The sequence below is a fragment of the Acomys minous genome (genome assembly GCF_964271855.1).
Source record: "Acomys minous genome assembly, chromosome: 6".
NCBI lineage: Eukaryota > Metazoa > Chordata > Mammalia > Rodentia > Muridae > Acomys > Acomys minous.
In genome coordinates, this window is record NC_140487.1 from 75,680,321 (window position 1) to 75,693,794 (window position 13,474).

Genomic DNA, 13,474 nt, shown 5'->3' on the forward strand with positions numbered 1-13,474 from the left:
ATAGGAAATTTAGGTGACAGGAAGCAGAGGCATTTGAGCAGGTGGGCACATGATCACATTTAATTCTGGGGCCCAATACTCCAGTGTCAGGTAGAGGGAAAGCAAAGAGAGATGAAAAGGAGCTGGTTACAACAGCTCTGTCCTCACGGAGCTCAGAGCTCACTGGGGAAATAAGACGCGTGTGTCAACATCCCAGACAGAGAGTACAGAACAAAGCCACAACTACCTTCAGGTCAATGCCCAGGAAGTGAGTTTTCATTTCCTCAACTGGAAAATGGGACAATGGCAGTACATTTACCCTTCTGGGTTTATAAGGATGTAATCATGCTAGGACAATGATGTGTGGAAAACCATTCGCAGAATACAAACCAAGCTTCGTTCAGTATTACCCAAGGGCAGGCTCCAGCCTTCGCTGGACTCCGGGGTGGAGGAAGTTAACTGCACGCTGGTTTTACTGCGTGAGGACTGAGAAAAACAATACCAACTTAAGTGAACCAGGAAAGCAGGTTGAGGTTTACCAGGAATACTGAGCCAATGCTGACGCTTTGAGCATCTCTTTTTTTTTTTTTTTACTTTTATTGAATGTCTGATTTAGACGTCATGTACCAAAATCTCTCTCCTTCCCCAGTAAAATAAATCAAACAGACAAACAAAAAGTCTTGTCACAGAAGCTGTAGTGTATCACGCAGTATAGCCTTTTGTCCACATACGTTTATTTTCGAATGTTGGGTCTGGTTTGAGGCCTACACTATTGTTACCAGATCCTCACTGGGACTTCTGTTGGATATCCTGTTGTTGCTGTGTGTCAAGGAGATTTTTAATCTTTGAATCTGCAGGTCCGGCCCCTTCATGTATTCCAGCAGGTCATAAGTGGGGTAGAGTTGGGGTGAGGTCAACTCAGAGCCCTGGATCAGGGCCCACTCCCTTGTCCCCAAGGCAAGGCCTACTCTCCCGCTCCCTTGTCCTCAGGGCAGGGCCCACTCTCCTGCTCCCTTGTCCTCAGGGCAGAGCCCATTTTCCTGCTCCCGAGTCATCAGGGCAGGGCCCACTCTCCTGCTCCTGAGTCATCAGGGCAGGGCCCACTCTCCCCATCCCGTGTCCTCAGGGCAGGGCCAGTTCTCCTGCTCCCGAGTCATCAGGGCTTTGAGCATCTTTTGTTTCAACTTCCCTACTTCTGTCTCCGTGGCATACTTCTTTTGGCCTCAGACATTCCAAATTGTGAGACACATGTGTATGAATGAGAATAACAACAACCCGGCGTTTGGAGTGTCCTTTTAGAACAGCAGGTAGAGGGATAGACTATTTCTGTAATCTTCTTTGTTTGTAAGCCATGTGAGTGAGTACATTGCCTCAGCTCTCTGGGCCTCAGCTATCTTCCTGGGGGTGAAGACATCAGATCCGGTGACCCCCTAACATTGGCAGAGCCTCAGGCTTTGTCAGAATGTGAGGTGTGTGGGAATTCTGGTACACTACACACACAGCTGTTTCTTCTGAGAAGAGGGTTGGTATAAGTAGACTTTGTAAACACCCCCCCCTTCCTTTTGGCTTGAGATGGGCATCGCTGCTGTGGAAAAGTCTCTCACCTGTCACACCAGGGCACAGCACGTTAGGGTCTTATGACTCAGGCTTGTTAGAGCAAATGAATACTTCTGGAACAAAGCAGAGACTGAGGCAGCTCTCATGTGGATGAAAAATACGCACGAGCCAAGCACCAGCTCCCACAGGGATTCTGTGGGTTGCAGTTTATCTTATAGAGGAAGATACTGTGGGTTCTCGAGGTCAAGGATAAGACCAGGATCTAAGGCCGCCAAAACAGAGGAGGCTTAAAATCTGGGCTGACTGAGTCCCAGATCATTCTCCATCTGCAATGGTAGAGTATATTAACAAAATACTTCCCCCATAATACCTCTCTCTCTCTCTCTCTCTCTCTCTCTCTCTCTCTCTCTCTCTCTCTCCCTCTCTGTCTCCTGTGTTATATGTGTAAATAATAGCACATATATGACAAAGCATGTACGTGGAGGCTATGAGACAACTTGACTGTCATACTCACTTTCCATCTTGAGACAGGGTTTGCTGTTGTTTACTGTTGCATATACCGGGCTCGCTGATCCATGAATTTCTGGGGATTCTCTTGCCTCAGCCTCTCATTTTGATCTAGAAACACCAGGATTGCAGATTGATGTTACCACACCCAGCTTTACACGGGTTTTTGAGATTTGAACTCAGGCCCTTTTCCACTGAGCCATTTCCCCAGCCCTCAGCTACAAACCTTCAGCAATGAAGTTCTTTGCCTTAAGATGAATCTTATTGTCCACGATTCTTCTAGTTTTTTTTTTAAAGCTAGCTCCTTCCTTTTAGCTCATCATGGAAGTTTCTTTCATCTTGAGATAAAGCCACACCCACAGCCTTCCCTTGGCCACACCCACAGCCTTCCCTTGGCCACACCCACAGCCTTCCCCTGGCCACACCCACAGCCTTCCCCTGGCTCCACAATCTGCCCACCAACCTCCCTTCGCATCTGCATTGCCCTTAGTTCCTGTCCTCCATTCAGTCCTGTAGCCGACTTCTGACTACTTTTATTGTTGTTTGTTTTTCGAGACAGGGTTTCTCTGTGTAGCCTTGGCTTCCCTGGATTCACTTTCTAGACCAAGCTGGCCTTGGATTCATAGAGATCCACCTGCCTCTGCCTCCCTAGTGCTGGGATTAAAGGCCTGCGCCACCATGCCGGACCTTTTTCTTTTTTTTCTTTTTGAATATTTTTGTTTGTTTTGTTTTGCTTTGCTTTTCAAGACAGGGTTTCTCGCTACCACTCCCCCCTCCCCCCAACCTTTGCACTCAGATAGTCCAGCAGATGTCTAGAGCTCAGCCATGTCCTTATGCCACAGCCCCTCCCCCTACAGCCACCGTACCATGTCTACATCCGTATGTCCCCAAGTACCTCCTGTATATGACTCCTTCAGTTTATTCCTGTCCCCAGTGTCTGAATTCAAGGCCTTCCTGGTCCACGGCGCTGGCTTCACACTGTGCTGTGGGCCCCTCTGAGGTCATATCTGCCCAGCCAGTGTAAATATACTGAAGCTAGAATGACCGTTTTTTTACATGGAAAGCTGGCCGTTGCCTTAAAGTTATTCGCTGTAGTCACCTCTCTATTCTCAGGCCCTAACACTCTACAACAGGGCTCTCTGCTTAGAGAGAAAAAAGCAAAAAGAAAAAAAAATCCTGCAGAACTTGGCTCCCTGCCTCATCTTGACCTCTGCCTCCTGAAGCGGCCCACCTTCCCCCGAATTCTTACACCCTTTCTCCAGAGCCTAAGCCTAACCCACCCTGACCCTGACTGCCCCTGAGCCTGCCCCGCCCCCCCAGCCTGCCCCTCCTGAGCCTTCCGCCGCCCCCCCCCCAGCCTGAGCCCCCTGAGCTGTAAACCTAGCTCTCTGCTGCCCACGCCATTCGTCACAGTCCTTCCCACCTGCTTGCCATGTTTGTGTACAGGTAGGTATTACTTCTCACCGAAGAGAGCGCAGGCTGTGCCGCCTGTGTTTGCATTCTCAGCACCGTGCATAATGTCTGGCGCACCGCCTGTTACGGTACACGTGGCTGGAGAACAACACACAGGCCATGACTTTGGAGTGAGATGCTTAATTCAAGCCCCAGTGGAAATTCATAGAACTGCAAAACTTGGCAGTAAAAAATAAAGTGCAGCTTTTTTTCTTTCTTTTTCTTTCTTTCTTTCTTTTCTTTTCTTTTTTTTTTTTTAATAAAATCCAAGCATCTGTTTACCTTTGTATATTTTCTTTGGATCCTGGATTTTAAGATAAATGGACCACTGCTCTGCCCCCGTATTAGAGCATCCTTGGTCCTGTACACCGGTACAGAGGCCTTGAGGTGATAAGTGATGCATTAGATCTTTTGTTGATGTTGTTTGTTTGTTTGTTTGTTGTTGTTGTTGTTGTTGCTTTTGTTTTTGAGACAGGGTTTCTCTGTGTAGCTTTGGCTGTCCTGGACTCACTTTGGAGACCAGGCTGGCCTCCAACTCACAGCGATCCGCCTGCCTCTGCCTCCCTAGTGCTGGGATTAAAGTTGTGCGCCACTGTGCCCAGAGCATTAGCTCTTCATAGGGGTGTAAAAGTACAAAGTCTGTCCTACCTGGACAGACATTGAGAACAAGGATCAGAGTGTTTCAGGATGAAGGTCAAGAGGACTTACCAGGTCTGCACTTGGGGATGGGGGCGGATGCACTGTCAAACTGCACCTGGCAGGGACTGCCAGAGATGACAAGAACGCACTTTTTAAAATCTCATGCCAAAGGTTCCTGTGTTATGGTTCCAAGCTGGCATGCATAGCTGCAGCTTTAGATCTGCATCTGTATCTATATATAACATCTGTCGTGCTGCCCTGATGTTCTGGCTGCTCAGAGGAAGTGAAAAGTAGACATGGAAGACCCAATGCTAAGAGTTTAAAGTTTACCGGGGAACGGACTGGGGGGGGGGCGGCAGACAGCTCAATGGTAGACTGTTTGCTTAACATGCACGAGACCTTGGGTTTGGTCCCCAACACACACACACACACACACACACACACACACACACAGAGAGAGAGAGAGAGAGAGAGAGAGAGAGAGAGAGAGAGAATGGATAATAGTGTCCTGAAGTATGGGGGGGCCAGCATCTGCAAAGAGCGTTGCATTTCAGCTATTATCTTGTGTCTTAGGCCAGCAAACTCACTGTGCAGAATGAGCCAGGGCTTCGGTCCAGCGGAGAACAGCTCTGTCCACCCTGTGGTGGTCTCCTCATTCTGTTGGCTTCATTCCAGAAGTTCCATGCTACAAAAATGGGGAGGGGGGTGGGTTCTATCAGATACTGGGGATTGGAAACTACGATTCTGACTTTGCAGTTTTCAGATACAAAGAGTACCCCACTTCCTAAAGCCCACATATCTGCTGTCATGTGTAACTGTGATTTGATAGTGGGGCCAATCCAAAAGCATGTGAATTTAAATGGTTCCGAACTCTATCCACAAAGTTAATTAATGATTGTTTTTGAGTCTGCAGAGAAGTTGATTCACTGAACGCAAGGGCATGGATTAGTCAGAGCACATACGAAATAAAAATTTCAACCCCAGTTTTTAAAAAAAGTATTGCTTGGCTTGAGAAGCAGGGCCTTTTCTTGGCACTGCTGTTGGGAGAATAGCGCTAAGAAAACATCAAAGACACACACACACACACACACACACACACACACACACACACAACGGCATATTCACAGGGAACACCCTCTTGTCTTTCCTATACGCGTGGAAAACCGTGCCAGAAGGATCACACAGAAGCTTCCTAGAGAAAACAGCGGTTCAGCCCTTCCCAAGCTTGAGGCTGCTCCTGTGCGTCCTACGTGGCTTCACCCTGAGCCTGAGCGCAGCCCACTTGAGGGGTTCAACCGGCCCACTGTCCTTGGGATTCGTGAGCAATCTCTGTGTTTAGGCTCACTTGGCTGAAAAACTCTGAATCAGTAACCCAGGAGTCACGCGTGACAAATTTTTGTCTCCCTTCGGTGTTATCCGCCCTTCAGCTGTGTATCCGGGCGCTGTTGAGGCGCCTGCACCTTTGCCGCAGACCTCAGGGTCTGCAGCACGCAAAGGTCTCCCAAACTGGGGTGAATAGGATGCGAGCTTCTTTGTCCTTTCACGGAGTTTATGAGGTTCTCCAGTTACGAACCTCCCTCCTGCGCCCCCCAAATACACATACCTCAGGTGGCATTTCTCACCAGTGTAGGCTGCTCTTTTCATTGAGACTGTCCAGGATTCCAGCCCCTAGGCTAAGCGCGTCTCCCGTGGAAGAGTCTGAGCAGCGGTTGGAGGGGTGGTTAAGCTTGCCTTTGAGAAGAAAAGAATCGAAGCACACAGAGTAATTTAGCCCAACTTTGAGCCCAAGTTGGATTTGATGCTGAAGCCCTTAAATCTCCATTGCTCCTTTTATTCAGCAAGATTAATTCTTATGGAACAATTATTGTATTACAGGCAGTGTGCAAAGGATTTTTCCACACTAGCCTCAAAGGTAAGTCTGCCACTTACCACCTAAGGGATCTTAAACAACTTTCTTTTCTTTTCTTTTTTTAAATATATTTATTTAATTTTAATTTCTGTGCGTTGGTGTGAGGGTGTCAAGGGTTACAGACAGCTGTGAGCTGCCATGTGGGTGCTGGGGATTGAACCCAAGTCCTTTGGAAGAGCAGGCAGTGCGCTCAACCACTGAGCCATCTCTCCAGCCCTTAAACAACTTTCTTAACCTATTTTTTAACGCTATTTTCCTGTCTGCAAAAGAGGCTTTAAAATGTGACTACTGCGAAGAGCAAGCGAATTAAGGAGCAAAGCACTTAAAACACAGGGCTGTACGAATTAGCCGGTAAAAAAAATGCCTTAAAAGAGTCCCATTCACTTGTACTAGGAGAAACATCTTGCTCTAGGATTGCAGGAGATCCAAGCACCTGCTAGGTAAGGGGCCTGCTCCCCGGGTCTTGCCGCAAAAGGCGCTGAGGTCTAGGGTGCCTAGAAGGATCGGCTCTTAGAAAAACTCCCAGGCTGAGGATCTGTGCCTGAGTGCAAGGGCCGCAGCATTATGGAGGATCCCGGCTGATACAAAAGCTATGCGCAGGGCATCGCCGGCAGGGATTGACTGGCGGTGTCCCTTGCGCGCGCACAGGCACACATACACAACATGAGCACAGATACACAGGCACACGCGCGCGCGCGCGTACACACACACACACACACTCACACAAGCACGCACTGGCCGGGACCGCCAGCCCCTGCTCCCCCGCCCGCCGCGCACCAGGGCGGAGTTTCCTCCTCTGCTTATTGTTCGCCTAGCCGCCGCCCCGCCCGACCCGGCCGCCGCTGTGGGCGAGCTCCTGGGGGAGGGGGAGGAGGCCAGTGCGGACGGGACGGGGCGGGAGTCCTCGCAGCAGCGCGCGCCCGGCCTCAGCCTCGCAGACACCGCCCGGACCGCAGCCCGCTACGCTCCTTGCTGCTGGCTCCGCGCCCCAGCCCAGCTCTGCGGTAGGCAGGAGGGGCCTCTGGAACGCGACTCCAGAGTTCGTGGCTGTCGCCAGGCCTCCCAGAGCAGCGCCGACGCTCCCGCCGCCCAGACGCGCGACCCTGCGCCCAGCGCCGCAGCCACCTGCTCCGAGTCCCAGGGCGAGGACAACCATGCGCCCTACTCTGGCGCTCTCCGCACTGCTGCTGCTGCTGCTGTCGCCTCCGTCTCTCTCCCAGAGTAATGGTGAGTGGACAGCCGTGTCTCCTCCGGGACCCCTGCTCGTTCCCTCCGCCCCAAGCCAGGTGGGGCTGCGGGGATGCCCGCTGCACCGCGTGGTCCGACCGCTTGCTGCGTCTCTCGCGTGGCGGCACGCAGAGTCCTGACCTTGGTACCATCCACGCCCCCTCCAATTTGGAGAACGCAGGTGCGGGGCCAGATCGTGGATTTACCTCTGCTCTCAACTCGTGTAGAGTGAGCGGAAGAGGGTGAGGCGGTAAAGGTGGATTTGTGGGAGAAAAGGAGGAGGAAACTTTGGGTGTTGGGAGGTCCCAGATTCTCGCGGGACCACCAGAGTACGGTTACTTTTATTCTTATGTTGGAGGCGACCAAGGGCCGTAGTGTGAGGTCGTTGAAACCAAGAAAAGCGACAGGCTGGGAGCACAAGGAGTCCCTGAAGGAGACCGTAAGCCTCTAAGTGCCCACGCGTGAAGCGTGCTTCTGGTTTCAAGCGCTTTCTTTTAAGTGTGTGCTGGGCGGGTGGAGGAAGCGCACCTTCCGTGGTCCCTGAGTCTGGTTCAGCGGGGACTTTGCCTTCATGTTGCCAAAGGACCGGATCCTATCTCAGAGCGTGGCCAGGATGGTGGGCCCCTCCCACCCCTTTGTGCAAACAGAAACTTCTTTCCCCTAGGAGGTGTTTGAGCTGCGTCTTAGTAATACCTCAGGCACCCATCTCCCATCAAACGCACCTTGGAGACAGTCCCACTACGTTCCTTCTCATGGTGGAATGCTACTTTCTGTTTGAGAGGTCAGGCAGTGTCTGCAAACATAACCACAGCAGGTGTCCCAAGGTCCTTGCCAAACAGCTGAGAGACTCAGGCCAGGAGAGAGGAACGTTTCATAAACTGTAGCCTTACCCTTCCTGAGCAGGTAGCCGCAGGGAGGAAAAAAAAGGGGGGGGGAGGCTTTCTCGGGTCAGAAGTGCTGTGGTGACAGCCGAGGCAGGGAAGGAACTCAGCTGCTCTAGGTGTTAGTGTAGGGGAACTGGATTCTACGGAACAATGTGATGAGAGTGCCGTGCTCTGCCTGGGAGAGAGGGCTGGTGCTCAGGGAACGGTTTTAAGCTTTGGTGGGTGGCCTGGCGTGAAAAGGAAGGGCACTCCCACTGGGGGAAGGGTCTGTGCCCCTGGAGGAGGGGTGCAATGTGAGGGAACAGCTTGGAGGTCCACAGTCTACAGTTTACACAATCCATAGGGATGACAAGTTTGTGTTGTGCCTTGGTGGCTTCATGGTGGGTCTTCACATGGAGTCTTTTGGAATGTGGGGGGCGGGGAGGGGGAGGGAGGCTCGTAGTACCATTCAAAAGCCGGCCGGGCTAGTTAGTCCACAGTCATCCTGATCTTACAGAAGCCAAGCTTCTCTTTCTTGGAGGAGATGTTGGAGAAGATGCAGGCTGTGCGAAAGACCTTGCTGTCCTGCCCTGAGGGGAGATGCCCAGGAGCCATCGTAGATCAAGGCTGAGGTTCCAGTTTGGCACGAGAGAACTGCCTAGAAACCACGTCAGCCGGCAAGCCCTCTCAGGGACTCTACTACAGGGATCATTATGTGCAAACCAAAGTGTGCCAAAATCTGCCTGTGTTCCCAGCACTGCTGAGTCCCGGGTACCCAAATCACCAATGCCATTTTCACAGTGTGTGGTAGTACAGAAAACCTCTTTGACAGTGTTTCATGGCAAGAAGGGGTTAGGACAAGGACAACAAAGTGATGCTGATGCTGCTGGTGGTGGTGGTGAATTCCATCCAAGGCGGAAGAGGCTTAGGTAAGCAGGGCACTGGGTAGTGCTGGTTTTGCACCCTCTTCTAGGCCAGCTCCTTTAGCTTCTGTGGTCAGCAATACCCCTAGCCCCACCTCAGTAGTTGGACTTCTGTTGTGAGATGCAGACACCATAGGCTTAGGGTGCCAGCCTCTGTAACAAAGCAATTATCAGGGCCTCTGTAACAAAGGAATTATCAGGACACATCTCAAGCTTTACCTCCTAAGCTGGTGGCTTGACACACCCCAGGGGTTAACATTCCTGGGACCTTTTCTGTGTTTTTCCTTTGCCATGGGGGCAAGTCAGACCTTTAAACCCCACTTTCCTATCTGTCTGTAAAGTACAACGGAGGAGCAGACGGGCCCTCTGTTTTCCACTGTTGTGAGATTTCTGGGCTTCCAATGTTTACTGGCTGATGAAAAGAGACTGATTTAGTGCTGTCCATCTGAGAGACATTTGAGGGATAACCCCGAGGAGAAAAGGCAGTGTGACATGGTGGAAACTCCCAGGCTGGGTCCCACTTGTAAGCCTGTGGACAAGGTAGTGTACTTTTCGAGCCTCTGCTCCTCCCAAAGATCACAAACCTGCTTCGTAGGTTATCATCAGAGAAGCAATGAATAGGGTAGCCGGTTTGGCACTGCGCCCAACTTACCAATATTAGCTGCTTCTTGGTAGTGGCTGTAAACTGCTGTTGGGCTTGAGTGGCTGTCAACGTACAGCTGCCTCCTAGAGGCCATGGGAGGCCGTCTTAAAGAGCACAGCATGGTCTGGGGAGAGCTTCTTGGAGTGTTTTCATATGGAGATTTAAAAATAAAAAGGATCTGCCTGGGGTGGGAAGTCTCTTCCTGGGGTGACTAAAATATGGGATGAATTGTAAGGGGTAGAGGGGGATGGGAGCCACTCTAGGGAGTGTGAGGTGGGGGTCTGAGCTGCAGAAATGCTATTGGTGAGGGGACCAGTCTCTGGTTGAGGGAAAGTTCCAGAGGCAGGGTAGAGGCGGTTTTTTTCTGGCCGGCACTGACGACACGGGATTCGTCCTGAGGTAGCATCTACAGGGCCAGTGGGACACAAGGTGCAGTTTATCTGTGGCAAGGTTGAGAGCAAAAGTCACTGAAGGCACTAGGGGCTTGGGGGTGGGGTGGGGTTGGTGGCTTCCCGGGGAAGGACAGAGACAGCAGTTTAAAGTCCTCTGGAGGTCTCCCTGGGTGTGTGGAATGTTAGTCACAGGTAAAGAGAGCCTGGGAGTCTGCCCTTCTTCCTGGGGCTCCTCCGTTTACCCAGAGGCTACCTTTGGAAGCTGAGGCGGGAGGAGCCATGGGGTCAGAATGCCTCAGGGGAGGAGGCTGTTGAATGGGTTATCTCCTGAGCCCGGTGGAACCCGTCGGACTCCATAGCCTGCTGTGCCTCTCCTCACGGAGAGCGCTTGGAGAACAGGAACTTTGTAACATTTCTTTCCACCACCTGGGCAGATCCAGGGTTTTCTGCTGAGCAGGTGCCCCTGGCTGTTGACCTGAAAGGGAAACCCCGGGCCAGCTTGAGTCCTTGCCTAGCCTTTTCTACTCGTGCGCTGGGAACCAGTTTCCCCTCCATCCAGGCTGGACGCCGCTCTCCACAAGCTGGAGATAGGATGGAGTTGCTCTGCATACCAGCCCAAGCTGGCCTGGAGACCCAGCAGAGCTAGAGCCAGGAGCCTTGGGCTCTGTTCTTATCTGTGCCCATAGGGTCTGAGGCGGGCAAGGAGTTCTGTTGGTAGGGTTTCCTGCCACAGCCAGTCCCAGGAACATTGTGGGATAAGTCTTTTCTGTCATGTGTTTCCTCTACTTATGAGGCCGTGAAAGATCCAAGGAAGTGTCAGATGTGGTATCATGAGCCCCCTAACCCTTCCCCACAGGTCTTTAAGAATAGCCATCAAGCCTTTAATCCTAGCTCTTGGGAGGCAGAGGCAGGCGGATTGATGTGAGTTCCAGGCCAGCGTGGTGTACAAAGTGAGTCCAGGGCAGCCAAGGGTACACAGAGAAGCCCTGTCTCGAAAAAACCAAAAACCAACCAACCAACCAAAAAAACCCAACAAAACAACAACAACAAAAATAGCTGTCATAGCTGGGTGTGGTGGGTGGTGTATGTTTAGTCTCAGCACTCAGAAGTGAAGGTATCTCTGAGTCCCAGGCCAGCCAGGACTACATAGTAGGACCATGTCTTTAAAGAAGAAGAAGAAGAAGAAGAAGAAGAAGAAGAAGAAGAAGAAGAAGAAGAAGAAGAAGAAGAAGAAGAAGAAGAAGAAGAAGAAGAAGAAGAAAGGGGGAAAAAAAAAAGGAAAAGCTTTCAAGAAAAATCTACCCAAAAGATAGATTGTGGAGCCGGGTGTGGTAACCCATGCTTGTAATCCCAGCACTCTGGAGGCAGAGGCAGGCGGATCTCTGTGAGTTCAAGGCCAGCCTGGTCTATCTACAAAGGGAGTCTAGGACAGCCAAGGCAACACAGAGAAACCCTGTCTCAAAAGACAGAAAATCGAAAAAAGATACATTGTGGGGTGGGGATATGCTTGATGCTCTCAGTTCAATTCTCAGCATGGACTAAAACCCAGCATGGTGGTAAAAGTCTGTAGTGTGAGCGCTTGGGAGGCTGACACAGAGCCATCAGAAGGCGGAAGTCACTGGCCTCAACTGGGAGTCAGCCTGAGAAACAATAAGACTCCATCTCAAAACTCAAAACATTGTAAGGCTTGAGGTAGGATTCCTTTAAATAGCAGCCCACTTTGCTATTCAAAGTGGAACCAGGAACTGGGGGTGTGACAGGCGCTGGTGGTAGAGCCCTTGCCTAGAATACACAAAGCCCTGAGTTCGAGCCCAGGTGCCACAGAAAGGGAGCATGGTCACACAAACCTATAATTCCGGTACTTGGGAGGTGTGGAAGGAGGAGTATAGTAAGTTCTAGGTCAGCCTGGGCTACAGGAGAACCTGTCTCAAAGAGGGAAAAAAATGAACATTATGGGGTGCAGTTGCCCAAGGGTAATTTGTATAACATTTCTACGTAACTGTTCTAAGATAGAATCCAAAAGCCGAGAGCCACCTGGAGCTCACCTACTATAACCCAGGCAAGGGGGTGAAAGGCTACTTACCCAAGTTTCTGGGCACTCCCAAGCTCCTGGCAAGAGGCAGGTGTGTAGAGGTGTACAGGGCTGTAGACAGCTAGGAACTGAACTCGGACTTTTTGATGCCACCTCTCTGTCTTGGAAATGGGGGAATTTAGAAAGTTGACTATGTAGCCCTAACCAAATCTTCCGCCTTCCTGTCTGCCATCAAGGTAACCAAAGCTTGGTGTTATCTGGCCAGTCAAGGCCAGACAGACAGACTCTCACAAAGCTGGGCATCCCCAAGGTGTGACTGTGCACGTCAGTGTCCCCAACTGACCTGAGAGCTCCTGTGGCATCCACAGCATTCAGTCAGTACCTGCAATAAATAAAAGGGTGCTCAGAGATGTGTATGGGAAGAGAGACCTCACCTCTAACTTTCTAACCCTCATCTCCCCAAATCTGAGACGCAGGCCTACCAATATAGTCACTGTGTTGGCCTCTGGGCCACCAGGCCTTCCTTTCCTTCTGTTCCTCTCCTTTCAGCACATACCACTGCCACCCTCTCTTCCTTTGTGCCTTTATTCTCCTCTGGTCAGCCACCTCGCACTTCCCTGGGGCCAGGGTGCAGGGTGGCACCCCGTCCGCCAATTGTCATAGCCGGAAAGCCACACGCCTCAACCCAAGGGTAGACAATTCTGAAGAGTGGCTGAGTGGGGCTTGCATTTAGTCCCAAGTTGGGGTGCAGGAGATCCCCCCCTTCAAGAACCAGGCCCCTGGGGATTTGAGCCTACTGGGGGCCTAGTGCTGTCTGTGTTTGAACCTTGCAATTCTCTGACTGGCCAGGGTAGACAGGCTAAGGCTGTGACAGGGCCCAGTCATTCTGCGATCATTAGTAAGCACACAGGCGAAGTCTGAGGCCTCCGCCATGGCTCTCAAACACACAGAGCTTAGCTTGGGCTGTATGGCTCCTCAGACTGTCCCCACTAGTGTCACCGAGTGCTAAAGGTGGGCTGGTATAAGGTTGCCACTGGGTAGCCTCTATCTCTGTCCATTCCAGAGAAGGGAGACTGAGGCACTGGCACGAGGACTTACAGCCGGTCACCTGACCATGTCTTCCCGCAAACATTCCTAGGCTCCTCACTTTCCACTTCAAAACTTCTGCTCGAGTGTGTTTAGACAATTTCTCAGAGCTGAGGGGGGACTTGACTATCTTACTCTCCTGCTGCTGTCACCTCTAGGTGTGCATCACCATGACCAACAGTTTGACACCGTGCTGGAGACTGAACCCAAGGCTTCATGCACGCTAGACAGGCATTCTACCAACTGACTGACCCACACTCCAGGA

General features: G+C 51.3%; 1 protein-coding gene and 1 long non-coding RNA gene across 6 annotated transcripts in view; one reads left to right on the forward strand and one right to left on the reverse strand.

The window, feature by feature from the left end:
* Positions 1-691: 691 nt before the first annotated feature.
* Positions 692-6,763, reverse strand: LOC311599998. Of its 4 annotated transcripts, XR_014780107.1 has the most exons (6): positions 6,477-6,763; positions 4,722-5,865; positions 3,508-3,594; positions 2,939-3,078; positions 2,051-2,154; positions 692-1,583 (listed from the first exon to the last, which is right to left on the reverse strand). It is a non-coding gene; the product is annotated as an uncharacterized lncRNA (long non-coding RNA). The 4 variants fall into 4 exon arrangements; XR_014780109.1 differs by lacking the exon at positions 3,508-3,594 and having other exon boundaries at positions 4,722-6,763; XR_014780110.1 differs by lacking the exon at positions 2,939-3,078 and having other exon boundaries at positions 4,722-6,763.
* A 175-nt stretch (positions 6,764-6,938) lies between these two features.
* The window catches only part of PODXL (podocalyxin like), a 44,768-nt gene continuing 38,232 nt past the window's right edge, over positions 6,939-13,474 (forward strand). The window contains exon 1 of one of the 2 annotated variants that reach the window (XM_084786179.1): positions 6,939-7,270. In XM_084786179.1, coding sequence (XP_084642305.1) covers positions 7,198-7,270 — 73 coding nt within the window. In that variant the 5' untranslated portion in view covers positions 6,939-7,197. The remainder of the gene's footprint in view (positions 7,271-13,474) is intronic. The other variant, XM_084786178.1, reaches the window with a different exon arrangement.